This window comes from Procambarus clarkii, chromosome 24 (genome assembly GCF_040958095.1).
Source record: "Procambarus clarkii isolate CNS0578487 chromosome 24, FALCON_Pclarkii_2.0, whole genome shotgun sequence".
Lineage (NCBI taxonomy): Eukaryota > Metazoa > Arthropoda > Malacostraca > Decapoda > Cambaridae > Procambarus > Procambarus clarkii.
Genome location: NC_091173.1, coordinates 6,946,258 through 6,974,114, shown reverse-complemented (window position 1 = coordinate 6,974,114; position 27,857 = coordinate 6,946,258). Strand labels below are relative to the sequence as shown.

At 44.4% G+C, this 27,857-nt stretch overlaps 2 protein-coding genes across 2 annotated transcripts; one reads left to right on the top strand and one right to left on the bottom strand.

Moving 5' to 3' along the window:
* The first annotated feature begins 4,248 nt into the window (after window positions 1–4,248).
* LOC123761773 (interaptin) lies at window positions 4,249–12,796 on the top strand. The gene is made up of 5 exons (XM_045747965.2): window positions 4,249–5,286; window positions 6,544–6,751; window positions 7,510–7,616; window positions 9,713–10,744; window positions 12,111–12,796. The coding sequence occupies exons 1-5, from the start codon at window positions 4,296–4,298 to the stop codon at window positions 12,335–12,337; spliced, it is 2,565 nt and encodes an 854-aa protein (XP_045603921.2). The 5' UTR covers window positions 4,249–4,295; the 3' UTR covers window positions 12,338–12,796.
* Window positions 12,790–23,910, bottom strand: LOC123761772 (uncharacterized). The gene is made up of 11 exons (XM_045747964.2): window positions 23,850–23,910; window positions 21,914–22,040; window positions 21,430–21,528; window positions 19,527–19,644; window positions 17,838–17,974; window positions 17,039–17,132; window positions 15,553–15,782; window positions 14,936–15,093; window positions 13,918–14,058; window positions 13,181–13,314; window positions 12,790–13,053 (listed from the first exon to the last, which is right to left on the bottom strand). The coding sequence occupies exons 1-11, from the start codon at window positions 23,888–23,890 to the stop codon at window positions 12,947–12,949; spliced, it is 1,386 nt and encodes a 461-aa protein (XP_045603920.1). The 5' UTR covers window positions 23,891–23,910; the 3' UTR covers window positions 12,790–12,946.
* Window positions 23,911–27,857: the final 3,947 nt, after the last annotated feature.

The window sequence follows — 27,857 nt, the reverse complement described above, 5'->3', positions numbered from 1 at the left end:
CGTCCGTATCTGTCGGCCTCTGCCTCGCCGCAAATACACCTGTATTTGGTGTGGATTGGGGCAGCGAGGCAGAGAGCCACTGCAATTCGGACGGCCTGCGGTGTGAGACGGGTGCCGGTTGCTGACATTGGGGTTGCTAATAGGAAATCACCTGCATGGGGAAGCTGCTACAGCTCTAAGTCGGGCAGTGTCATGTGGTGTTGTCGCAGCTTCTTGGTCGGCAATGGGGCGATCCCAGTTGGATTGCTTATGGGCTTCAGAAGGCGGTGGTTGGGGTGCTGGTCCTGCGAGAGAGACCCATTTGGTTGTGTAGTCTGTAAAGCTGGGATCATGTACCCCTGCCTGTTGAACTAGGTGCTCAGGTAGGATTTCCTTCACCAAGTTGTCAGACCCCACTGAAGAGGACAGGAATGCTGGTACAGCAATTTGTGTTGCTGTGCGCACGCCAAGGCCCCCGAGTCTGACAGGAAGGGAGGCCTGTTTCCACTGTATGTCGCTGAGGGAAAGATTGAGAGCTTTTTCTAGTGTTGATTTCAGCAAGCTGTCGTACTCTTCTAATTTAATATTGTTGAAAGATGGCGAACATCTTAGAAAGTAGGTCAGCCTGGGGAGGGACAAGCATCTGGTGATGAGGTAAAGTGCATCATGAGCATCGATGTCTTCAATCCTCTCGTTCATCCTCATCAGGTCAGTGATCTTCTTACCAAGGACCTCGTCGATGGCATTCCTTCCAAGAGGAGCACCTAGGAGTGTGCTGTCCTCAGGGTTGGTTGTATGAATGTCAGGCAAAACAACCTTTATTTGCTCTATATATATATATATATATATATATATATATATATATATATATATATATATATATATATATATATATATATATATATATATATATATATATATATAATCAGTTTTTCCCTGAATGCTCTGTGTTCCCTTCTCTGAGGCTGTGGGTCCCTATAATTGCACCAGAGGTGGTACCCCCCTATAATATATATATATATATATATATATATATATATATATATATATATATATATATATATATATATATATATATATATATATATATGTCGTATCTAGTAGCCAGAACGTCGTAATCGGCCTACTATGCAAGGCCCGATTTGCCTAATAAGCCAAGTTTTCCTGAATTAATATATTTTCTCTAATTTTTTTCTTATGAAATGATAAAGCTATCCATTTCATTATGTATGAGGTCAATTTTTTTTTATTGGAGTTGAAATTAACGTAGATATATGATCGAACCTAACCAACCCTACCTAACCTAACCTAACCTATCTCTATAGGTTAGGTTAGGTTAGGTAGCCGAAAAAGTTAGGTTAGGTTAGGTTAGGTAGTCGAAAAACAATTAATTCATGAAAACTTGGCTTATTAGGCAAATTGGGCCTTTCATAGTAGGCTGAGAAGTGCGTTCTGGCTACTAGGTACGACATATATATATATATATATATATATATATATATATATATATATATATATATATATATATATATATATATATATATATATATATATATATATATATATATATATATATATATATATATACATATATATATGTGTGTGTGTGTGTATGTATATTGAACACTTTTGAGTATTTTCTTCTACCACTCCCTATTATTTTTAGCGATGTGATTACAGTACAGTATACTATATGTATTTTTATTGACTTTGAGAACTGCACAAAAACTGAGCCATAGAAGTTGGTCATTCGAACTGAAGGATTCGAACCCAGACATCCAGGGGGCTCCATACACCTTAGCATGTCCAGTACTTTCACCACTTGGCCACAACGACTGTTAACAAAATTGGAAGTCGTCAGTCCCTTAACCCTATTCCCAACAACACTCGGTGAACCTTTATGGGCACAGATATATAATCAAATCACCCCTCAGGATGATTTTTTGAAGGTTCAGGGACACTCTAAAGGAAGGTTCAGGGACACTCTAAAGGAAGGTTCAGGGACATTCTAAAGGCAGGTTCAGGGACACTCTAAAGGAAGGTTCAGGGACACTCTAAAGGAAGGTTCAGGGACACTCTAAAGGAAGGTTCAGGGACACTCTGAAGGAAGGTTCAGGGACACTCTAAAGGAAGGTTCAGGGACACTCTAAAGGAAGGTTCAGGGACACTCTAAAGGCAGGTTCAGGGACACTCTAAAGGAAGGTTCAGGGACACTCTAAAGGAAGGTTCAGGGACACTCTAAAGGAAGGTTCAGGGACACTCTAAAGGAAGGTTCAGGGACACTCTAAAGGAAGGTTCAGGGACACTCTAAAGGAAGGTTCAGGGACACTCTAAAGGAAGGTTCAGGGACACTCTAAAGGCAGGTTCAGGGACACTCTAAAGGCAGGTTCAGGGACACTCTAAAGGAAGGTTCAGGGACACTCTAAAGGAAGGTTCAGGGACACTCTAAAGGCAGGTTCAGGGACACTCTAAAGGAAGGTTCAGGGACACTCTAAAGGAAGGTTCAGGGACACTCTAAAGGAAGGTTCAGGGACACTCTAAAGGAAGGTTCAGGGACACTCTAAAGGAAGGTTCAGGGACACTCTAAAGGAAGGTTCAGGGACACTCTAAAGGAAGGTTCAGGGACACTCTAAAGGAAGGTTCAGGGACACTCTAAAGGAAGGTTCAGGGACACTCTAAAGGAAGGTTCAGGGACACTCTAAAGGAAGGTTCAGGGACACTCTAAAGGAAGGTTCAGGGACAGTCTAAAGGCAGGTTCAGGGACAGTCTAAAGGAAGGTTCAGGGACAGTCTAAAGGAAGGTTCAGGGACAGTCTAAAGGCAGGTTCAGGGACACTTTAAAGGAAGGTTTAGGGACACTCTAAAGGAAGGTTCAGGGACAGTCTAAAGGAAGGTTCAGGCACACTATAAAGGAGGTTCTGGGACACTCTTAAGGAAGGTTCAGGGACAGTCTAAAGGAAGGTTCAGGGACACTAATGGAAGGTTCAGGGACACTCTAAAGGAAGGTTCAGGGACACTCTAAAGGAAGGTTCAGGGACAGTCTAAAGGCAGGTTCAGGGACACTTTAAAGGAAGGTTTAGGGACACTCTAAAGGCAGGTTCAGGGACAGTCTAAAGGAAGGTTCAGGGACACTCTTAAGGAAGGTTCAGGGACAGTCTAAAGGAAGGTTCAGGGACACTCTTAAGGAAGGTTCAGGGACAGTCTAAAGGAAGGTTCAGGGACACTCTTAAGGAAGGTTCAGGGACAGTCTAAAGGAAGGTTCAGGGACACTAATGGAAGGTTCAGGGACACCTTAAAGGAAGGTTCAGGGACACTCTAAAGGCAGGTTCAGGGACAGTCTAAAGGAAGGTTCAGGGACACTCTTAAGGAAGGTTCAGGGACAGTCTAAAGGAAGGTTCAGGGACACTCTAAAGGAAGGTTCAGGGACACTCTAAAGGAAGGTTCAGGGACACTCTAAAGGAAGGTTCAGGGACACTCTAAAGGAAGGTTCAGGGACACTCTAAAGGAAGGTTCAGGGACACTCTAAAGGAAGGTTCAGGGACAGTCTAAAGGAAGGTTCAGGGACAGTCTAAAGGAAGGTTCAGGGACACTCTAAAGGAAGGTTCAGGGACACTAATGGAAGGTTCAGGGACACTCTAAAGGAAGGTTCAGGGACACTCTAAAGGAAGGTTCAGGGACACTAATGGAAGGTTCAGGGACAGTCTAAAGGAAGGTTCAGGGACACTCTAAAGGAAGGTTCAGGGACACTAATGGAAGGTTCAGGGACACTCTAAAGGAAGGTTCAGGGACACTCTAAAGGAAGGTTCAGGGACACTCTAAAGGAAGGTTAAGGGACATTCTAAAGGAAGGTTCAGGGACACTCTAAAGGAAGGTTCAGGGACAGTCCAAAGGAAGGTTCAGGGAGAATAAAGGAGGCTTCAGGGACAGACATAAGGAAGGCTCAGAGAGAGTAAATTGTCAAATCTTTCGGTTTAGACTTTTTCAGTCAGATTACAAAACAGTGTCTATCATGAGGTGTGTTGTCCTGCTGGGAACACTGACTGGCGGGTCTAGAGCTGCTCCAGGCTATACCCCGGCAGATATGATCAGAAGAAGAAGCCGTGATAATAAAGAGAAAGACTGAGAGTGAGAAAGAAAAAGAGATAAAGAAGAGATGAAGGATGATCAGAAGTTGTGCATGACCAGACCAGAGGAAACTCTTGATTAGAACAGTTATTTGACGAACAGGTTCCTTCCTGTGGGCGGTGCGCTTGCCTGGCTGCCGTCCACCTGCTGCCCCAGGCTCCTGCACCGCCCCGAGGCTCACACACCTCCATCATGAAGCTCCTGCTTCTCCTGCGTCTGCTCCTCCTGGGAACCTCCTGCTGTGCCTCCATTCTGGGCCCCATTGAGAGCTTGCAGGAAGAGGATAGGGAGACCACACCACAAGAAGCGAAACGACAGCCAGCCGTCAGCGACACCGTCACGACAGCCGTGCACGACCTCCTGACCAGGCACCAGAAAAGTATTAATGACCGGCTTAAGGTAATAGAAACATTCGTCAGTCGCAAGTGTGAAAACCCCGGCGACTTAGACAAGAACACTAAAGCGAGTGACATAGAAGCCACACTGCCAGCCATGCTAGACAGATATATGGAACAGATGACCATCCTGACGAAGGTAATGACGGACGACTTGAAGCGTGAGTTCCGCGAGGAGACTCGCCTGGTGGGCAAGATGCTACAGGAACAGTTGGATACTCTACCTACGAAGTCCGATCTTCGTCAAGTTGAAAGTCGCGCATGTGGCCAAAAAGTAAGCATAGACAGTGAAGTGCCCGAGGTACCTGGCCAAACAGCTGCCAGGAACCTGTCACAACAGCTCTCGCCCAGCTCTCTCACCTGGGAGCACCTGGACCAGCGCCTGGATTTACTAAATCGTCGCCTAGATGACATCACCAGGCTGCTGGGAAATGTCTCATCAGTTGAGGTTCTTGAGTACTCTAGAAAAACCTTCAAGTCGCTAGACGTTCTTCAGCCAGTATATAACTCCCTGACGAAGGTAATGGACAAGTGTCAGCTCAAGGAGGGGTCGTACCGTCAGCTGGAGCGGCTGGAGGAACTACTGCAGCAACTGGTGCAGGAGGTGGATGAGAATGGCAGCGCACTCACCGGTATGTCGCTTGCTCTTGAAGACACAGAAAACACGTTGGTCGAAAAACTGGAGGCGCTGCAGGAGGCAACACAGCAACTGAACGAGAACATGCTGGCGCCGGCAGCCACCACCATCCAGCAGCCCTCAACCACCACCACTACTACCATCCCTCCAGGTACGTCGCCCACACTTCTACTGCTACACCTTCACCAGTCTAAACCCTTACACTGCTACACCTTCACCAGTCTAAACCCTTACACTGCTACACCTTCACCAGTCTAAACCCTTACACTGCTACACCTTCACCAGTCTAAACCCTTACACTGCTACACCTTCACCAGTCTAAACCCTTACACTGCTACACCTTCACCAGTCTAAACCCTTACACTGCTACACCTTCACCAGTCTAAATCTACACAGTGTCACACTAGACAAACCAATGAGTCTTTAACAGATTTTTTAATTTTCCAATTTCAAAGCATTTATTCCACAAAATGTGAAAAATGCCTGCTTATTTGCTTTCCTGCTTGTCTACTTTTCTGCTTGTCTGGCTCTCCACTTGTCTGCCTCTCTGTTTGTTGTTCTGTTTATTTATCTTCGAGAGAAAGAAAATAAGTGAAAGTGAGATAATTCAGATTGAAAATAAGATGATAGTGAAGGGAGACTGAGAGGATAACAAGTTAAGGTAAGGAAAAGTAAGGGAATAACGAAGTAAATAGGGAAATGTAATTGTGAGAGAATGTGTGATAAAGGCAAGGAGAAGTGAGAGACAAGCGAGGGAATGTGAGAAGGGAAGCTAGAGAACTATCAGGATAAAGTGCTAAGCCAATAAGACTATACAGCACTTGGAAGGGCTCAGGATAAGGATTTGGGATTGAACGGCGGTAAGGAATGGTGCCCAACCACTTGGACGTCGGTCGGGGATTGAACTCTTACCTGCATGAAGCGAGACCGCATCCCTACCGTCCAGCCCAGGTGGTTGGACGAGAATGTGAGAAAATAACGAGAAAAACGAGTGAAAATAATAAAATCTACCAAGCAAAAGTGACATCAAATAACGGGTTCAAACCCTCGACAGAGAGATTGATTGGGCACCGATCCTTAACTGTTCTCTTCAGTTCCAATCTCAGTAATTGGGAACGTGGTTATAACCCGATTGGCAGATCATGTTCGAGGTTCGTATCATATCCAACCTCTTTGAACTTTAGATATAGCTATGGCAATACAAGACTTTAGATGAGCTATGGCAAGAGTACCTGGATTATACCTGGATGGGGTTTTGGGAGTTGTTCTACTCCCCAAGCCCTGCCCGAGGCCAGGCTTGACTTCTGAGAGCTTGATGCGGCTGTAAGCTTGCAAACAAGAGTCAGAAGTCATCTATTCCTACACTCTCCTGCGTAAGGGATAAAAATATATTTGTTTTTGCCGGCAGGAACGATGGGTCCATGCCTGGACAGCGAGTTCGTGGGGGCCGTGAGCGCCCTCAACCTATGCAAGGCGGCGCTCCGGTACGACAAGTGCTTCCTGGGTATCGTGGCCTACCACTGCTGCCGGACGTGTACCGACGCTGGCCGTATTCCGGACGTTGGACTTCATCGCTACCTACACTACCCCCGCAGGATCAACCTATTGTTGGGGCGGTAGATAGTAGAGGTAGATCAAGCACACTGCCTGTAACCTAAGTTTCAACTGAAGCCACTCTGGGTGTTGAGGCATCTATCTGATACCAAATAAAGTTTGTACACGTTATCTGCTTACATTTCTTCCTCTTCCTCTCACACACTGTAGAGAGGTAGAGGTAGAAAGTATGTTGTTGCTATGATAGATGGTACATACAACCAGAGTAGATTTATCTGTTGCAAGAAGGGAAGATTATGGAGGCAGGAGAGGCTTAAAAAAATCTAACTTGCAGATAACAATAATATTATTATTATTATTATTATTATTTTCATTAATACATCACGTTAATGTGATTTCTTTGTGCATTTAAAGGGAGAGTTAGAGGAAGACCTACACCACACCAGAATTCCAGAGGGAGGGAGAGAAATAGTGAGGAAAGTAGACACAGTGTGTGAGAGGAAGAGGAAGAAATGTACGCGGATAACGTGTACAAACTTTATTTGGTATCAGATAGATGCCTCAACACCCAGAGTGGCTTCAGTTGAAACTTAGGTTACTTTACTTGTAGCATGTCGTGGTTGAGAGGTTTAAGGCGTGCGCTAGGAAGTGCCTAGGTCGCAGGTTCGCATCCCTGCACTGCTCCAATTTCCTTGTGTATTATTATTAATATTATTATTCATTATTATTATTAAATTAACAATAATAATAATATTATTATTATTATGAATTCTTACTGAATGAATGAATTAATTAATTAATTATGAATTTACTTACTTAGTGAACCACGTATTATGAATACGTGGTTACGTAACAGTGAACAGATGGAGCGTGTAGCGAGTACAAACAATATACTCACTACGAGCGTAAAGCAGTGCGACATTGTCCGTAAGATCGTTAATCACGCCCGATCTTCCTGATGAAGATCCCAGGGTGAGGTTTGACCTGCGGCGCTGTCAAGGTGTTGACAGCTTCGTGGGGGGGGGGGTCGAGGCTTCCCCCCCCCCCCCCCCCCAGGCATAGTGACCTGTGATCTAGACATGTGGCTGTACTCTGTGTTCCAAGGGCACGCTGCCTCCACAATCTGCTGCCTCTTGCGCATTGCTCTGCCCTCAACAATCACCAATTATATTTACCATGCAAAATTTACTTGCAAAAATTAAAAAAATAAGTATTCTTCAAATCGTGAAAATACGAAAATAAAACCCAATTTATATGTTGCTATTGTTAGAGTCTTTTAATTTGTCAGTTATATTAGAAGCCCCACTGATGGTAGTCCTGCTGTGCCCTGTTGGTAGAGCTGGTAGATAGTAAGAGGCAAGGAGAGTAGATAAAGGTATACTGGGCAGATACATGGTGGTAGATTGGCTGGAGAAATATGCTGTATGATATCCATGCTGCATCAACAAGCACAGGCTACTGTTGTATAGTGATAATTATCAGTAAAACTGCTGTACCATTTATTGAATAAAACTGATCCACAATGTGTCTGGATATTATTGACCAGTTTGGAAGCTGCGAGTGAGGGGAGAGTGAGGGAGGGTGAGTGGGGGAGGGAGAGTGAGGGAGGGAGAGAGTGAGGGGAACGACAGAGAGAGGGAAGGGGTAACAGAGAGTCAGAGGGAAGAGAGTATGAAGGTGAAGAGGGTGAAGAGGGTGGAGAGAATACATCTATTGGACTACCACTGGGGACTACATCATGGGGTTACCATTAGAGACTGCTTCCTTGGGCTAGAACTGGGGGCTACCTCATAGGGCTACTACCCAGGACTACCTCATGGGGCTCCCACGGGGGCTACCACTGGGAGCGACCACACGGAGCTACCACTGGGGACTAAGCTAGAAGCTCGGACACAACTTCCCAGAACAGCACAAGACATCTCTGTCTTCACTAATATAGTTATCCTCTGTGGAATGTCCTTCCCCCCCACACCCCTCCTTTCACCCCTCCCCTCAACCCTTCCCCCTCAACCCCTCCTCTCACCCCGGTCCCCCACCCCTCCCCTCAACACGGCCCCACTCCCCTCCCCTCAACCCGCCCCACACTCTTCCCCTCTCTGGAAAGTCCGTCTCCCAACACGCCCCCCCCCAACCCCACTACCCCCACAAGCAACCGTCGTAGTTGCAACTTCTAATATTTGCCAACTATCTTCACTCCCTTCACTGCATTAAATCTTGCCCGGACGGGTGAATTTGTTGGGCAGCGTCACTCATCCTGTGAGTGAACACTTGGTCATAGCAGCATGTTCAGCACCACGAAACAGGAAGAAACATAGTTGGGTTGTTCATCCTGTCACTTGTACCCCAGACGCATCTGGGACTCGCTTATAACTGCCTCAAGTGAACAGTAAACAAAAACAGAACAGTAAAACAAGGGGGGGGATTAACATCTTACAACCTTACTGCAGCCTCATCTTGTGAGTGCTAATTGAGGGATCTTTTAGGAACATATTATGATTATTTAACAAAAAGTGTTTGACTAATTATCTTTTAAATGTCTTATTTTGGTACAGTTTCTTAAATAGTGGTTCCAGTCTCATTATATGATGGAGTACACGGTAAACTACCATAAGAATGGGGTGGACATGTGGGCACAATACAGGCCCCCGCTGGCGGCAATGGTAAGAGACGACTCACTCCTTGTTGCCAGCAAGCGCTTATTTACCGTCTTTTAGGAGTTAATTCCTTTTATCACGAACAAAATTCTAGATTTATTTTTGTTACAAGTCTATACGTATGTACAGCTTCCGGTCAGTTGTACTGCTCCGGTCTGAGAAGCATGTAATGAGCCCAGTCGTGAGGACGGGTGTGATCCTCCTGTGTGAGGGGTCGGGAGTGTCCTATATAATGAGGGGGAGAGAGGGGCCACAGCACCAGAGGGGAGCGCCAGAGTGAGGGAAGACGTTCAGCCAGTTTACACCCAGCCGTCGGCCCGTCGACACTCAGACTGCTGTTAACTAGCATACGTCAAGAGGCCAACTGAGCACCAAGAGAGATGTGGTGGAGTGTGTTGGTGTTGGTGGTGGCGGGAGTGTACGCGGCTGACGTCAGCCCTCTGGAGCAGGAGGCGCAGCGCTCGTCTCAGAGACTCGACGCCGAGACCAGGCACCCGGACGTCCCCCATAGTGATGAAATATTGTTTTCGATCCAAAACCAAATCAAGTTGTTTCTTCAACAACAACGAACGCACTTTAACGTTCGTTTAGATGCTCTGGAGGGGAAGATGGAACAGTTATGCACAGGAAATAAGGAAGAAAACCAGTCAGATATGAACAGTATTGATAATGTGCTTAACGTCAAAATTGCCGAGATGATGGATCTTTTTATAGGGAAACTATCGACTTTGGTGACGAAAGTAGAAGAAGTGGAGAGGAAAGTCAACAGTTTATCCAGTGACGTCTTAAATAGTATGGAAAACAAACTGTCGCCGCTCAACGATCACATTATTCAGGTGAAGCAAAGCATGTCGTCCCTAGCGGCCCAGAACGACTTGTTGGAGCTGAAGAGTAAACTCTCCACTCTTGTGTCAACGACCACCTCCGACCTCAAGCAGAGTCTAGCGTCGCTAGCCACATTGTCCCATGTGTCAGACCACACGCAGCAGCTGGACGCTCGCCTCACAGAAGTCAGGGACCTGCTCACCGATGGCTGTGTAGCGTCAGTCAGTGAAATCACAAACATCTTGAACCAAGTGTTGAACTCAGTCACGCTGAACAAAGAGAGCATGGACGGGCTGTCTACGACCCAGCAGGCAGGTGTCACGCAGTGTTTGGATCACCATACACAGGCCGCTGGAAACATCACCGGCGCTCTGCACGACCTGAAGGACCTGGCGATGAACAACAACAGGAACCTGGACACCTTGTCGAGCACGCTTCAGGAGGTCACTTCAGACCTGAAAAGGCGGCTGACAGCCCTGGAGGGCACCGTGAGCAAGATCGACAACAACACCCAGCCACCCACATCAACCACCACAACAACCACAACCACCACCCCATTACCACCAACCACTCTAGGTGAGCTTCATTACTTACTCCTGTATCACATTAACCCACTGCTCATATTGTGCAACAGATACTCATCTTGTGAGTAGTTTATTGTGCACCACATACTCATCCTTTGAGCGGTAGTTTATTGTGCACATCAAACTTATCCTGTGAGTAGTTTGTTGTGCACCCTACACTCATCCTTTGAGCGGTAGTTTATTGTGCTCCCCATACTTATCTTGTGAATGGTAGTTTATTGTGCATTTCATACTCACCCTGTGAGCAGTAGTTTATTATGCTCCCCATACTTATCCTGCGAATGGTAGTTTATTGTGCATTTCATACTCACCCTGTGAGCAGTAGTTTATTGTACACCCCATACTCATCTTGTGAATGGTAGTTTATTGTGCATTTCATACTCATTCTGAGAGCAGTAGTTTATTGTGCACCCCATACTCATCCTGTAAGTGGTAGTGCAAAAAGGATTACAGAGGGCACATGTCTTAATCAGACTTCAGTGTATGTTGTCATTGATTTCAATAATTTATATGTATACAGTACTTAATTACTGTATAGTAATGGGAAGAGAATACTGCTCGCACTGTAACTTTCATAAGGTAACAATACAATATGACACATTGGAGGAAAGTATTTTCAGAAATACTTTTCCTATAACATTCAACGTTGAAAAATATGTTAAGAGAAGTTTTGGTGTTCGTGATTTTAGATTTGTTCTTCTATAGATGTTAACTCAGGACACAGTGTAAGAATTTCATACATTTTATCATTAGCAATAAAACGATTTATCATTTCATGAGAGAAAAGTTTAGATGTATCTGTCAGCGGAACAATTTTCCGCCAGTATAAGATGGAGTGGCATGACTGTACGTACGACTGGCATGACTGTACGTACGACTGGCATGACTGTACGTACGACTGGCATGACTGTACGTACGACTGGCATGATGGCCTCGAGCATTACCTCTCCCTCTGTTACGGGCTCACCATAACCCATACTAATTGGAACTTTTTGTTCAGAGCAGCTGCATCTGAAACAACAACAACCCTCCCTCTTGCTACACGTGACCCCTTATAACCGAGCACGCTCTGGTGGTGTTAATCTGGGCTGACAATTGTTATGGCACAGATTATTCACATCTAATGATCTAATGTATCTAATATATCTAATTCATGCAACGCACTCATTTGTTTTACCAATTGCATAATTAAGATGCAGTAATGGTGCTTCTCACACAGGGCCTTCCCTTTAAATTCTATCCCTAGGTTTGTAATTATCTTGCCTCATATTTCCACTGCGATGTGAAGTGTTTTAGCTCCGGAGCCATCTACTCTTACTTCCACTACTCATGTTTATGTGTGTGTGTGTGTGTGACAGGCCCGTTGACGCCGTGTGAGGACAGCACCTTCATCGGCAGCTCTTCAACTCTCTCCGTCTGTAGCGCTGCCGTCCGCTTCAAGAAGTGTCGTTTGCAGTTCGTGGCCTTCCACTGCTGCAGCTCCTGCACCGCCGATGGCCAGATACCCGCCATGGGGTCCTGGCGGTACCTCAACTACCCTCGCACAGTCACCATACTCCAAGCCCTCAACTACATGAGGCCCTGAACACCCCGTGGAGACGCTCGTCTCCGCCCACCAAATTACAAAATCATGTTATATGACAATCTCATATAACATGATTATATATTACTTTTGTCAACCGTCTACACTTACTTGTAAGTACATTATATATAGCAATAATTACATCAATATTAAACCTAAAATACATCGGTATTATCAACCTAAAATACTGTTACAGTAATACAGTATTAGCCCAAGATGTTTGATGTAAATGTACACGTTATATTACGTATTACCGCGAAGCATATTATGTAAACCCCACAATTATTATCCATAAACCCTCATATTATCTTTATATGCGGCGTAGAGCCAGAGAGTACCGCGCCCTTGACCCCTGTAACGCGGGTCCTGGACACTGACGCCACACACAACCAGTGGAGTGCCGCAGGAGACAGTCCTGGGAACACACATGTTTCTGGATGACATTAAACTAGGAATTTATAAGTGTTTTGCTTTATTGTTTTACACAGCAACTTTACATAGGTGTTCTATAAGTGATTGACACGAGTGCTTTACATATGTGCTTTACTTAAGTGCTGTTAAAGAGCGCCTTGCATACCTGTTATAAAGAGGCGCGACCAAGGGCGGGCCTACTTACACTTGGAAGGCATAAGTATACACATAGAGCTGACCACTGGAGTATCCACCCACCACTATGTCTTCGTACCCATCGTTGTTGAAGTCCCCGTGAGCCATTTTACCTTTAGAGTGGGGAAGAATGGGGAGGTTACATCACATGTACCGATGCCTTAATTTTGCTAGTTTATCAAATATATTCAGAGCACATTAGCGCGTGGAGAGGCTTCACAACACTGGTCGGCCACTTACCAATAGTGGTTTCTAGGGTGTCGACGAGGATGTGTTTCTGGTAGACCCAGTCGTCCCGGTCCTCGGTGTTGGGGTACAGGACGTACATGCGGCCGTCGTCGTCCCCAGACAGCAGGATGAAGGGTTTGTGGGGCCTGCGGGAGGTAGAGGAGACGCTGGTGAGTGCGGGACATGGAGAGACTAGTGTGTGTGTGTGTGTGTGTAGTGTGTGTGTGTGTGTGTGTAGTGTGTGTGTGTGTGTGTGTGTGAGTGTGTGTGTGTGTGTGTGTGTGTGTGTGTGTGTGTGTGTGTGTGTGTGTGTGTAGTGTGTGTGTGTGTGTAGTGTGTGTAGTGTGTGTGTGTGTGTGTGTGTGTGTGTGTGTGTGTGTGTGTGTAGTGTGTGTGTGCGTGTGTGTGTGTGTGTGTGTGTGTGTGTGTGTGTGTGTGTGTGTGTGTGTGTGTGTAGTGTGTGTGTGTGTAGTGTGTGTGTGTGTGTGTGTGTGTGTGTGTGTGTGTGTGTGTGTGTGTGTGTGTGTGTGTGCGTGTGTGTGTGTGTGTGTGTGTGTGTGTGTGCGTGTGTGTGTGTGTGTGTGTGTGTGTGTGTGTAGTGTGTGTGTGTGTGTGTGTGTGTGTGTGTGTGTGTGTGTGTGTGTGTGTGTGTGTGTGTGTGTGTGTGTGTGTGTGTGTAGTGTGTGTTTGAGAAAACCAAGGCACTAAGATGCTTCCCGTCCCTGACCCACCTCTCCGCGACTACTTACATGCCGTCTTCAGCAAGGTCGTTGGCGTATTCGGCGGTCGGGTAGTAGACCTTGGGTGTCCCCGGGGACATGGTCTGTCCCACCAGTATCTGGTTAGGACGGAACCCGTCAGCAAGCTTCAGGCGAGGGAACTCGTCCGTTCTGTCATGAAACACCAGGGAAGGTCCAGTGTGAGAATGCGAGAAAGATAGACATTAATAAGACCTAGAGAAACAATTTACTAAGCTAATGAAAGAACAGATAGCTTAATCAATGACAAACTAGTTGAAGTAAGTAATTATCCAAAGAAGGCACCAAGCCGGGAAGACTATGTAGCCAAATTATTTGAAAATGCAACTTAAATCAGTGAATGAATGCATAAACATTACAGAGCGACGGTCTGCCCGCAGAATGACTGCTTGTCATTCACCTGTTACTCGCATCTTCATCACCTGGTAACTGCATGTTCACCATCTATTCACCATTATATAATGACATGTCATCGCATCACCTGATCTCTATTCATCTCTGGTTTGAGATCATCATTGGAGCAGGACGGGGATCGAACCAGTGTCCTGGGTACAGCCAGACGCACGCTTTGCCCCTGGACCACGACATGGCAAAGATTCTAAAGATAATAAGACCTGGGATACGCCGGAATCCACTGGGAGTCTCGAGGCCCCGAGCTGGTAGCCAACCTTAAGGTTTACACATACAGTTCTCTGGTGTGGGTAGTGAAGTCCTCCACCAAACGCTCTCTTCAAATACATAAGGAAATACGAGGGTAGAAATAGCTTAAGCTACTCTGTCATTTTGAGATGTACTTCCTTTTCTCAATAAACTTACTTGAACACAATGAAATCATATTAACGTATGTATCTAATGATTTTCTCATACATATATCACTCTATTGTAATTTCCTTGTGTACCTCTGGTCTCTATTCATCGCTAAAGCTCCAGCCCATGATGACGCTAAGTTTTCCTCATGTTCATCAAACTGTTTCAAACCTGTCCAGTACCCGTTGATGCCGCTGCTCACCTAAAGTCCTCGGGGAACTGATAGAGTGTGACCTGGCCGACTCCGAGGTCAGTTCTGTACTCCGTGGCGATAAACTCGAGCGTTCCGTCACGGTTGAAGTCGTCCACTAGAACGTCGAACACCTGACCAGCGTTCTCGTTGATGACCCGAGACTTGACCTAGGGAATGAACACAAAATACGTGACTGAACGCCTGGGTAAGGTCAGGAGGGGGGAGTGTAGGAGGAGGGGGGAGTGTAGGAGGAGGGGGGAGTGTAGGAGGAGGGGGGAGGGGAAGTGTAGGAGAACGTGTATAAGTAGAACGTAGTAGAACGCAACCCGTTCTCGCAAATTTAATAAGTCAATATTGACTTATTAAATATGTGCATAGGTGACATACTTAACATAATAGATACCCGTAAAAAGATTCATAGAAAACACCGACCTTACCTAACCTACTTAGTATGTTAAGATAAGCATCTTATTGCTTCGTAATTACAATTATTACCTAACCTATAGAACGTGTATGGGGAAGTGTAGGTAGGGGAACGCGTAGGAAGTGAACTAGACATAATCATTTCCGAGTTGTAGGAAGACGATAACATGGGTTCGCCAGGCCACAGATTAGGTAAGACTCACCAAGGAGAGGTCGGTCCAGTCGTTGGTGTCGCTCTCAGTCCAGTAAATAGAGGTCTGCTGGTTGAAGAACTCCCCGACGATGATGCAGTCGAAGTCCCTCCCGCCGGCGCTGAGGGTGACCAAGGCGAAATGGACGTCTGGGCCGTCGCTCGCTACTACGTGGGCCGTCCATCCCTCACTGAAGCCCTCACCGGCGTTCTCGAACCACACCAGATCGTGCTTTGTGGTCCCTGTCGGGGAAAAGGAAGGAAGAGTCAGGTGTGGAAAAAGTCAAGTACAAGAGCCAGGTTTGGGAAAGTTATATATGAGAAGGGAGAATGTTTGTATTGATCAAACAAGAGTTCAAAGTGAATTTAATTATAGACACCTCTATTCTTGTTAATAATGCTATTTTCAGAATCGGCTTCCTTTATCTAGAGTACAGTGCCAGTTGTGAATTATGAGCGACATCTGTGGTTGTAGCGCTAATGACATTGTGTCACATCACAACAATGGCTGACGTCTACACATCTCTGTAAGAGTGACGTGAAACGCTACGTCATGGTTAATATGACGTAGTCATTTGCGACCCATCCTGAGCCACACGTGCAGCGTCAGCCGCCGCCACCACCACCACCACCACCTCCATCATGCATCTCAACGTTAATAACCAAACAGAAATAATTCCTGTGTAGTATTCCTGCGCCTCCAAATCAGAGAAAATGGCTATTATTCCCCCACGAACTTTGCTTTTGTGACCAGGACTCATATATTTTGAAATTTGCCTATTTTACAGTGAGTAAAGTTTACTCACCACTATTAAGTGGTGAGTAAACTTAGAGTAGCTTTTAGAACTTTCAAGTCAAATAATAATAGCACAAATACAGGTGCACTACCAGAGGCGGGACTGGCCACAGTGGACCCAGTTCTCTGTGGGGAGGAGGAGCAGCGAGGCACTGGGTGACTCCCGGGAATTACATCAAATTGTTCGTTATGAAACTATTTGTCACAGCTTTAGATAAGGAGTCCTGGTCACTGATATAAATTTCCTGGTCTCCAAAAGCAAAGTTTGAGGAGTATATTTTCTATACTTTTAGACATAAGCAATTAGTAAACAGCACTTACTACCGAGGAACAAAATTTGATCAATACTGTGTTATAACCGACGCAACATTACTGTAAACAATACTCACGTGCAGGCGATGAGTCACAATAACGTGGCTGAAGTATGTTGACCAGACCACACACTAGAAGGTGAAGGGACGACGACGTTTCGGTCCGTCCTGGACCATTCTCAAGTCGATTGATTCTCAAGTCAAGACAATCGACTTGAGAATGGTCCAGGGCGGACCGAAACGTCGTCGTCCCTTCACCTTGTAGTGTGTGGTCTGGTCAGCAATATTCACGTGTTTTAGTAGAGTTCACGGAAGCCACGGCGGCTGAGGGGGCCTGAGTACCTGACAAAGAGGAGGCAGAGTGGACACACTATAAAGGGCTGAGTACACACCAATTAAAGGCTTGTGGAACCTTGCTGTGAGCGCATCCAAGTCACCGTCCTGGTCCATATCCTTCCACACGACGCGATGGTACGACCAGTCGTTCTGCAGTGTATATGTGAACTGTGAAGCTGGTCACCAGGTTACAAGTCACAGTCACCACTCTCGAATTTACTTCGGTATTTGAAGATGCAGTAATTTTTTACTTTGAGCTTAAGAGGTGGATGAATTCAAAGATAAAATACAATTTCTCTACTATCTGTAGTACAAATAACCTCAAAATCTATACATTTTAATGTGCAATTGAAATTGAAGTTGATTTTGAAAACGTAAATGTTTGGCGAATTGATCTTATAATCAATGAGGGTATCGTATCTTAAAACTTAAGACAATAAATCATCTAAAAGCATGGTTTAGTAATCTATATACGCTCTTACATAGTGGCTCAAGCATGGCCATTGACAGTCACTCATGAGCAGCCACACACACAGCACACGCCAGCACTGGCACGCTCCTGCACCACAAGGTCAGGTGGAATAATCCCTACAAGTGACCGGTACTGCCCGGAGACAAAGCTAGGTAAGCACAGATGGCAAACCTACGCACACTTAGTTTCCGCTGACATGGCCCACCTTAACCGGCACCCGCATGAACTTTTCACTCTCATAACCGTGCTCATAACAATTTCCACTTTAATATGCACTCAATCCACACAGAAATTCACTCTTTCCACCATCAGCATCCACCACAACCGTTCCCCACACTACATGAACCCCACAACCCCCCAACAGGAGAGGAAAGGTAACTGACGGTGTCGTCGGAGGCGATGTTGTAGGGGCCGAGAACGGGGTCCTTAGTGGTGTCGTACATCTGCAGCTGCCCCTTTGTCTTCCCCGTCACCAGGAACCCGGAGGTCCAGATGACTCCCTCGGAGCCTCCGATTGAACCTGTAAGGATACACACACGGGCAGACTTCCCACTTCTCAACCGGGCACTGAAAGACACACGCCTCAACCTTCCCGGGATAAATTTTCTCTACAATTATCACTTTAAAAGATTATATAAATTTCCATCCAAATGCATTATAGATGTATTAATTAGGACCTACTGTGAAGAACTGTTACACAACACTAATTATGTCAAACACTTAGTACGTATAAAGTATACAGTGTTTAAGTATAGTGTTGCGGACGACTCTACACACGTGAACTTTGTGCTAACTGTATAACAACTTGTTGTTTACTGGACCGAGTAAACGTGAATTAAAGGTTATTAAAACAGTGTTAAGACTAGACTTGTATAGATGTTTTGGCGGCTGACTTGAGTCCCTAGCCCCTGGCGGCACTAGACGGCGTCAACAGTGCAGGTGTGCTGGTACGGGGCGGGACCTGCACACTCCTGTACCCGAGTATGATTGATTGACGGAGATTAAGCCACCCAATAGGTGGCACGGGCATGAATAGCCCGTAATCACCCGATAATAACTTCACACAAGTCTTACATGACCGTGAAAAGCAAAAGTATGTTATAATTTTCTCCCCCACATATAAATGTTCGGAGTGCCATATTATTGTGTCTCATTATTTGCAGTTGGAAAATAGTTATCACATTTCTATATGCTAAGTTATGCTTCTTTATTTTAATGAAAATATCTTTATTGTGCCAGCTAGAGTCAGATCAATATGCTGCAGCATTCTGTGATTATGTGAGGACTTGCCTTAGAGTACTGTTGTTATAATTGTTATTGTCTGTAAATAGTCTGGTTCTAAACACGTCTTTCCTCTGCCCTAGACAACAGATTTGTCTAGTAAGCGGCAGTTATATGAGAGTAAAGATCCTTGTCTTCTCTGTAGGCTGTGATGGCTAGACATACCCAGAAAATCCCTAGGCCTTGGTGAAATTCTCACTGAACAGGCAATAATAATTTTAATAATAATAATAATAATACTTTACGTATATATATATATATATATATATATATATATATGTCGTACCTAGTAGCCAGAACGCACTTCTCAGCCTACTATGCAAGGCCAAATTTGCCTAATAAGCCAAGTTTTCCTGAATTAATATATTTTCTCTAATTTTTTTCTTATGAAATGATAAAGCTACCCATTTCATTATGTATGAGGTCAATTTTTTTTTATTGGAGTTAAAATTAACGTAGATATATGACCGAACCTAACCAACCCTCCCTAACCTAACCTAACCTATCTTTATAGGTTAGGTTAGGTTAGGTAGCCGAAAAAGTTAGGTTAGGTTAGGTTAGGTAGGTTAGGTACTCGAAAAACAATTAATTCATGAAAACTTGGCTTATTAGGCAAATCGGGCCTTGAATAGTAGGCTGAGAAGTGTGTTCTGGCTACTAGGTACGACATATATATATATATATATATATATATATATATATATATATATATATATATATATATATATATATATATATATATATATACATACACGCCTGAACCAATATATATGTTATGTACGTGTACTCACTAGGGAGGTAGTCAGGATTGTTGGGCCAGTAAGCTGACTGGTCCATCACCTCAACCTTCAAGGCGCTGATGTCTGAGAGGTAACGCCCTGGAGCCCTTATCCTGTACACCTCGTCCAGCTGCGAGTAGCACCAGTATACATGTATTACACACACAGCCACAGCATCAGTATACATGTATTACACACACATCCACAGCATCAGTATACATGTATTACACACACAACCACAGCATCAGTGTACATGTATTACACACACAACCACAGCACCAGTGTACATGTATTACACACACAGCCACAGCATCAGTATACATGTATTACACACACATCCACAGCATCAGTATACATGTATTACACACACAACCACAGCATCAGTGTACATGTATTACACACACAACCACAGCACCAGTGTACATGTATTACACACACAACCACAGCATCAGTGTACATGTATTACACACACAACCACAGCATCAGTGTACATGTATTACACACACAACCACAGCACCAGTGTACATGTATTACACACACAACCACAGCACCAGTGTACATGTATTACACACACAACCACAGCATCAGTGTACATGTATTACACACACAACCACAGCACCAGTGTACATGTATTACACACACAACCACAGCACCAGTGTACATGCTTTACACACACAACCACAGCACCAGTGTACATGTATTACACACACAACCACAGCATCAATGTACATGTATTACACACACAACCACAGCACCAGTGTACATGTACTGATCACACATTACCTTGCTATTGTTTAAGACATCCGCCGCTTTAAGACGGTGTTTATGATATTAAAATTAAGGAAATGTGTCGCTTTACGACTGCCTATAACTTTGTAGACAGCTTGAATAATTATTAAGGCAATTTCTAATACTAAGGCAGTGCTCACTAATGAAAATCTTTGCAAGCTTGACTCATCCGCAAAAATAATGTTAAGAATAGTTAAAACAATATTTTTATATAAAAAAAGCGAGATCACAGAGCTAATTAAGGCCGGATCTAACTGTTTTTGAGCCCTAGGCCAAAGGAGCTAAATGGGCCCCACCCTCTGGCCAGTGTGGCTTTTCAAAACTAAACACAACTGGTGGGGCCCCGTGGTGCTGGCGGGCATTAGGCCGTAGGCTCTTAGCCTGGGGGGGGGGGGGGGGTAATATACAATTTCGGGTTACCATAACTTTGGGTGTCGGAAGAGGAAAATGGGATCCCCCCCCCCCCCCACAGCCTGCTGAAGCAGCAACAATTCTAACTAAAGCAAAATTCTTGCTACGTTTTAGAATACATGTCTGGATATTCATATACATAATCCTCTTTGCTGTACTGTCCGTGGAACGATGACAAAGGCAAATTTATGTTCATTAGCACCCGTTCATCCCCCAAAAATGTGTTTAGGAACTCAAACTATTATATTCATGTGACGTTAAAAGAAAAACGTATACAGATAACGAACAAATTCCGAAACAAACGGCTACCACTGTGTGTGAGTAAGGAAATACTTGCGTGGTGGTGTCACTGTTGCGTCACCATCCACACTGCCAACACAACTTTTCCTCACCTCCATCACCTCTTCCTGCCACTCTTCATTAACTTGTCCAATATTTTCACAGGCTTATTGAAGAAGGCCCTATTGCTATTACAAATCATTAAATGCTCACTAATATCATCGAATGGCGAGGCAGCAGACATGTTCGGAATTACCAGCACAATAAACTACTCACAAGCGCGAGTCACACACAGCCTAATTTATACAAAATACACTCACAAATGTGAACTACAGACTTACACTTAAAGGAGAAATTTAAATATGCAATAAAACTTTTATCCCTTTAAGCGAAAGCATTTTCTCTAAACGAGTCAAAATGGGATTGTAGAACTTACCCCACCGACAGGATTGAAGGTGGAGACGTAGATGTTCCACCTGTCCTCGTACTCCAGGGTGTCGTCCTCGGAGAAGTAGGCTTCCATGAACGCCGCATGCTGCAGGTAATAATACCACTACGAATAAAAACTGGCATACAAATAAAAAGCTGAAGTTAAAATCAATGAAAATTCAGACAACTCATCATTCTTAAAGCTTTTGGCTAGAGTTGCCAAAAAAAATTATGGTAATTTTAATTATACCAACATGAAGATTTTAACGCCATCTGGAAGAAAGATGCAAGATTGCATAAATAGATGTTTTGAACACACCAGCAACACCACCTAGATGGAGATTCAAAAAATACACAAGAGATGTTCTAGCATCACCAAGGTAAGGGCTAAAGTATCGCTCTTACATGGATTCCAACACCAACTAGCTAGGGTTCTCAGTGTCATATATCTGGTGTACTTGTTTTGTGAAAAGGGAAGATCTAAGACTCACCGTGAGTGGGGTCTGACCAAGAAAGTTTGGCTCCCATCCGGGCTTCTCGACGGCATTGAAGGTGTTGGACGTTGAGGGGGCGGCTGTCACCGCCACGGCCACTATCACTGCAAGCCTCTGCCAGGTCCTGTCAACCATGATCAGGATCCATGTATGGGCACAGTTGATAATTTTTTGTTCGTCGTTATTTTTTCAGATTATTAAATAATAATATAAATGGTGTACTGTATTGAGACGCGTCAGGCCCACTGAAGTGAAAAATGTACTATGAAGTTAATTGGTAAACTTTCTTCCCATTGAACTCACAATATCGTCATACATCTATTAGAAAATATTATACTAATAGGTGGGAGTGAACTCTTATTTCTGGAAGTCCCAGAAACGCTCACTACCCCATTGTACCGTGCAACCTGTCCTCAGGGATTTCAGTAAATATGAAGTTCTTGTGGATAAATTAAGTAGCTGGCGTACATTTTCTCAAATGTGCTTGCTACAGACGTGATGGCCAAGGGAGATCTGGACAAGCCAGATCAGTTACTACTCTCCACCAGTGTTACTACTGGTGGATAGTAGTAACACACTTAAGAATTATTCAATAATAAATACAAACTCGTCCTTCACCTATGGCAGAGGAAAGTCTACTTGGAAGGATTCAATTCACATGAGATTAAGAATAGGATACAAATATATCTGGCAATACGGTGTTGATGTCAGTGAAAAAGATAAGGAGTGTAAATTATGTAGTAATGCCGCACGCCCATACCTTTGATCATTATGTATTAGTGTCAACTTATTGATAATTATAGAAATAAGGAAAGAAGTAGTGTACCACATCAAACTGTTTGGCTGTGATCATGGTATGATAGAATACTTGGGAGCAACAAGCATTTTGCCCCAAGAGTGTAACACTTATATGCTGTGCTTATTATATTACCCTGCAATGTTAAATGGGTGTCTTGTACAGTATTGTGGTTTGATTTATACTTACTGAAAAATTGTGCGCCCGTTGAAGGACTTGAAGTAGAGGGGAGGGGTAGAAATAGCCTAAGCTACTCTATCCCTTTGAGATGTATTTTCTTGTCTCAATAAACATACTTGAACTTGATTTGCTTCCTGTTCCCGACTACGGAAAACAGTCTTCTTCATGGTACCTCACAGTTATTTGAAGATTTACCCTTACCGATGACTGCGCGAGAGGAAATGATGGGTAAACCCACTTCCAGCTTCCTCAATGTTTGTTGATGTTTTGAATGCGTTTCAGCGGTAGGAAACTCCTCAGCACTGCACTATAACACGTCTAGCCTAATACATGCCAGATACCATCGGGACAGAGCCATCTGTTGACTGAGTATTCCCTTCTTTGGTGGTTGGAAGGGGGGGGGGGGGGGAGGGGAGGATGTTAGTAAAATTTCGTTTTCCTGTAAAACAATCTAATAGGAGGTGCAGGTGTTGTGTTAGTTGATTCTTCAGAGGTTGCACGGCGTGTCACCTTTCTTTTAACAACGTCTTCAACATAACCGCTAGAAAAGCCATTATTGGCTAGAACCTGCCTGACTACAGAGTTCCTCGTCGACATGCTTCCAACCAGAGCTGTGAGTGAGAGCTCGGTCGACATAAGCGTTGACAACACACTGCTTGTACCTGTCTGGGTAGTCACTATTGACATGAAGGCCCATTCCTTTGTTCGTTTCCTTAAAACTGTATTGGAGGGGAACTAAACATTCCCTCTAATGCGTTATGTGTGGTTTCCTCCGAGGCTATGGGTCCCCTTCTTCCAACCAGAGGTAGTACTCCCTTCCCTTCTTAATATATATATATATATATATATATATATATATATATATATATATATATATATATATATATATATATATATATATATATATATATATATATATATATATGTGTGTGTGTGTGTAAAGACACACGTACTTACATGTCGACTGAAGGGGTGCTAACAAGACATAGAGAGAACATACTACCCAGACTGATATATATATACTACAGCACTACTCCCCCCCCCCACCCCCCACCATTTTCTCTCTCGTCCCTACCTTTCCTCACCCCCTATCAGTAACACCCCTCCCTCACTCCCTCCCTTCCTCCCCCATTCCCTCTCCTCAGCTTCAATGAGTAATCAGAATAAGTGAACATGACTAGATAAATAAAGAACACCCAACTAAGATCCATTCAGTTATATTCTCGAACTGGCTACACCTCAACTATAATATATTTGCAAGAAAATAGTAAATATTTAGGCAAATATAGAATAACAAATATTGGGTAAGATAAATCTTACCAAGACAAATATTGTCTTGGTAAGACAACGACAGAGAACAAGAGAGAAAATGAACAAACATAGAACAAAAATACTGACAACAAAAAACAGAAAGAGAAACAAGAAAACAGAGAACCAAGTAAAGTCTCCTTCATAGTATCAAGTGATGTATTTCCCCAGTTGCTTATGATGGACGCATGTGTGTGTGTGTGTACTCACCTATTTGTGCTTGCGGGGGTTGAGCTTTGGCTCTTTGGTCCCACCTCTCAACTGTCAATCAACTGGTGTACAGATTCCTGAGCCTATTGGGCTCTGTCATATCTACACTTGAAACTGTGTATGGAGTCAGCCTCCACCACATCACTGCCTAATGCATTCCATCCGTTAACTACTCTGACACTGAAAAAGTTCCTTCTAACGTCCCTGTGGCTCATGTGGGTACTCAGTTTCCACCTGTGTCCCCTTGTTCGCGTACCACCAGTGTTGAATAATTTATCCTTGTCTACCCTGTCAATACCCCTGAGGATTTTGTAGGTTGTGATCATGTCTCCCCTTACTCTTCTGTCTTCCAGTGTCGTAAGATGCATTTCCCGCAGCCTTTCCTCGTAACTCATCCCTCTTAGTTCAGGGACTAGTCTAGTGGCATACCTTTGGACTTTTTCCAGCTTCATCTTGTGCTTGACAAGGTACGGGCTCCATGCTGGGGCCGCATACTCCAGGATTGGTCTTACATATGTGGTGCACAAGATTCTGAATGATTCCTTACAGAGGTTCCTGAAGGCTGTTCTGATGTTAGCCAGCCTCGCATATGCCGGAGACGTTATTCTTTTTATGTGGGCTTCAGGAGACAGGTTTGGTGTGATATCAACTCCTAGATCTTTCTCTCTGTCTGTTTCATTAAGTACTTCATCTCCTATTCTGTGTCTGGCCTCCTGTTTCCACTGCCTAGTTTCATTACACATTATCATCACACATGTGTGTGTGAGTGTGTGTGTGTGTGTGTGTGTGTGTGTGTGTGTGTGTGTGTGTGTGTGTGTGTGTGTGTGTGTGTGTGTGTGTGTGTGTGTGTGTGTGTGTGTGTGTGTGTGTGTGTGTGTGTGTGTGTGTGTGTGTGTGTGTGTGTGGGAGTGTGTGTGTGTGTGTGTGTGTGTGTGTGTGTGTGTGTGTGTGTGTGTGTGTGTGTGTGTGTGTGTGTGTGTGTGTGTGTGTGTGTGTGTGTGTGTGTGTGTGTGTGTGTTTTAGCTGGCTGTTGTGAGTCTCGCAGGTGGTGAGAACAACCAGCTGACCCTCATGGTTAATACTCTCTCTCTCTCTCTCTCTCTCTCTCTCTCTCTCTCTCTCTCTCTCTCTCTCTCTCTCTCTCTCTCTCTCTCTCTCTCTCTCTCTCTCTCTCTCTCTCTCTCTCTCTCCCTCTCTCTCTCTCTCTCTCTCTCTCTCTCTCTCTCTCTCTCTCTCTCTCTCTCTCTCTCTCTCTCTCTCTCTCTCTCTCTCTCTCTCTCTCTCTCTCTCTCTCTCTCTCTCTCTCTCTCTCTCTCTCTCCCTCTCCCTCTCTCTCTCTCTCTCTCTCTCTCTCTCTCTCTCTCTCTCTCTCTCTCTCTCTCTCTCTCTCTCTCTCTCTCTCTCCCTCTCCCTCTCCCTCCCCCTCTCCCTCTCTCTCTCTCTCTCTCTCTCTCTCTCTCTCTCTCCCTCTCCCTCTCCCTCCCCCTCTCCCTCTCTCTCTCTCTCTCTCTCTCTCTCTCTCTCTCTCTCTCTCTCTCTCTCTCTCTCTCTCTCTCTCTCTCTCTCTCTCTCTCTCTCTCTCTCTCTCTCTCTCTCTCTCTCTCTCTCCCTCTCCCTCTCCCTCCCCCTCTCCCTCTCCCTCTCTCTCTCTCTCTCTCTCTCTCTCTCTCTCTCTCTCTCTCTCTCTCTCTCTCTCTCTCTCTCTCTCTCTCTCTCTCTCTCTCTCTCTCTCTCCCTCTCCCTCTCTCTCTCTCTCTCTCTCTCTCTCTCTCTCTCTCTCTCTCTCTCTCTCCTCTCTCTCTCTCTCTCTCTCTCTCTCTCTCTCTCTCTCTTCTAAGAGAGAGAGAGAGAACTTCATGTTGCCAATGAAGTTGGAAAGTTGGAAGCTACAGCTGTTATCCTAGAGTACATCAGCTTATATGAAGCCTCACCATATAAACGCCTTTACATAAAGAGATTATTATTTCTATCTATTAGGAATACAAAAATTAATGCTAAGTAACTATCATGTAAGGAACATGATGAACCAGGACCCTAATGAGTATCAGAGCCTTCTTGTGATCGGTTGGCATGATTCACACATCTTTTTGTTGAACGAACAAGTTTCAGATACGAGTCAGTCTAGGAATGAATGATCACTGATGGAGTGATGTTTTGAAACTGGCACAACTATCCCGAGGTATAATGACTGAGTGCCCTGGGTATGGGGTGCATAATACAGAAATTAAAATAAATTAAAATATAAATTCATTGAAGATATCGATACATGTGTTGAAGACGCCAACGGGCCTCCACGTCACACGCATGAAGCTCTCAATAGAAGTAAACAATATGGCATGTAACTAACTACATAAACAAGCTCAATAAAGATGTACAGCATATGAGCAAAGTATTGCGGACTTTACACCTGAAGAAATCAAAAGGTTGTTAAAACTGTGGCAAGTGGCGGCAGCCTCGCCCACCGACCCCCAGAGTAAGGCTGAGGAACTAATACGCAAGTGGAGTGATGTAGCACCATTCTCCTCCCGCCTTGTATAAATAAGTAGGCAGCAGCTTCGTGTCAGGAGTGCCAGACACCCTCACTACAATGATATTACCAAGACAAATTTTGTGTTATATTAAAATTACAAGAAGAAACAGGAATAACACAAAATGGCGAGGTGGATGAGGTACTATAGAGAACTGCACTGGTTTTAATAAGCCTGTGAGATCATGCCTATAGGGGCTCCACCCCCCCGAGTAGGTATAATCATGTTTAACTTTATCCTACGAGAAATGAGATATTTATGCATAAAGAAAATTGATATTGAGGCAGTAAATGCAGAGGGTGTGTTTGTGTGTGTGTGAGAGAGAGGGAGAGAGAGACGCAGCAAGAAGGTCACCACGGAGTCGCTTGGCGGAAAAGTTGTGTTTACAATTCAAGTCTGAATGAATGTCTTGTTGGAAGCCTCGAATATTGTTCTGAGGTGATCCTCAAGTGTTTGGTTACATAATAGTCCTTGCGCCGTTTGTCCTTCAGCTCTAGGGTCCTGTCGCACAATTATTAATCTATTAAACTTGTTGCTCATTCTCCCCTTCGGTTAATTTTAGGTCCCCAACTCATGCTATGAGAGCTAGTTTAAAGCTGATAACCCTATAATCAAAAGCACCACAGAAGAGCATTCAGGTATTCATTCAGCCGACACAAAACGAAGAGGAATTATATAACATAACGCGGAGTTTAATGTTGTGCTCTAGAACGGTTCCAGCAATTCATGAGATTGGGTCCTAAACCTCTTGAGACCTACAACAGCTGACACCACTCTGGGAGGAGACACTAACAATGACGAAATATTGAATAAGTCAAGGAGACCATTGCCTAGATGTACTGAGGACCACGGTACTATGTTACGATCCTAGCTCCTAATGTTTGAATATTGGAGCCATGATCTTATGGAGTGTGGTATA

What these genes read in the sequence shown, in the direction of transcription:
- LOC123761773 (XM_045747965.2), top strand. Translation starts at nt 4,296, where the DNA reads ATGAAGCTCCTGCTTCTCCTGCGTCTGCTCCTCCTGGGAACCTCCTGC. An exon ending in AAAGCAGTGCGACATTGTCC is followed by an intron (nt 7,617 to 9,712) that starts GTAAGATCGTTA and finishes AGGCCAACTGAG; the next exon opens with CACCAAGAGAGATGTGGTGG. An exon ending in ATTACCACCAACCACTCTAG is followed by an intron (nt 10,745 to 12,110) that starts GTGAGCTTCATT and finishes TGTGTGTGACAG; the next exon opens with GCCCGTTGACGCCGTGTGAG.
- LOC123761772 (XM_045747964.2), bottom strand. Translation starts at nt 23,890, where the DNA reads ATGTTCTCTCTATGTCTTGTTAGCACCCCTTCAGTCGACAT. An exon ending in TTGGTCAGACCCCACTCACG is followed by an intron (nt 21,529 to 21,913) that starts GTGAGTCTTAGA and finishes TATTACCTGCAG; the next exon opens with CATGCGGCGTTCATGGAAGC. An exon ending in CAATCCTGACTACCTCCCTA is followed by an intron (nt 17,975 to 19,526) that starts GTGAGTACACGT and finishes GTATCCTTACAG; the next exon opens with GTTCAATCGGAGGCTCCGAG.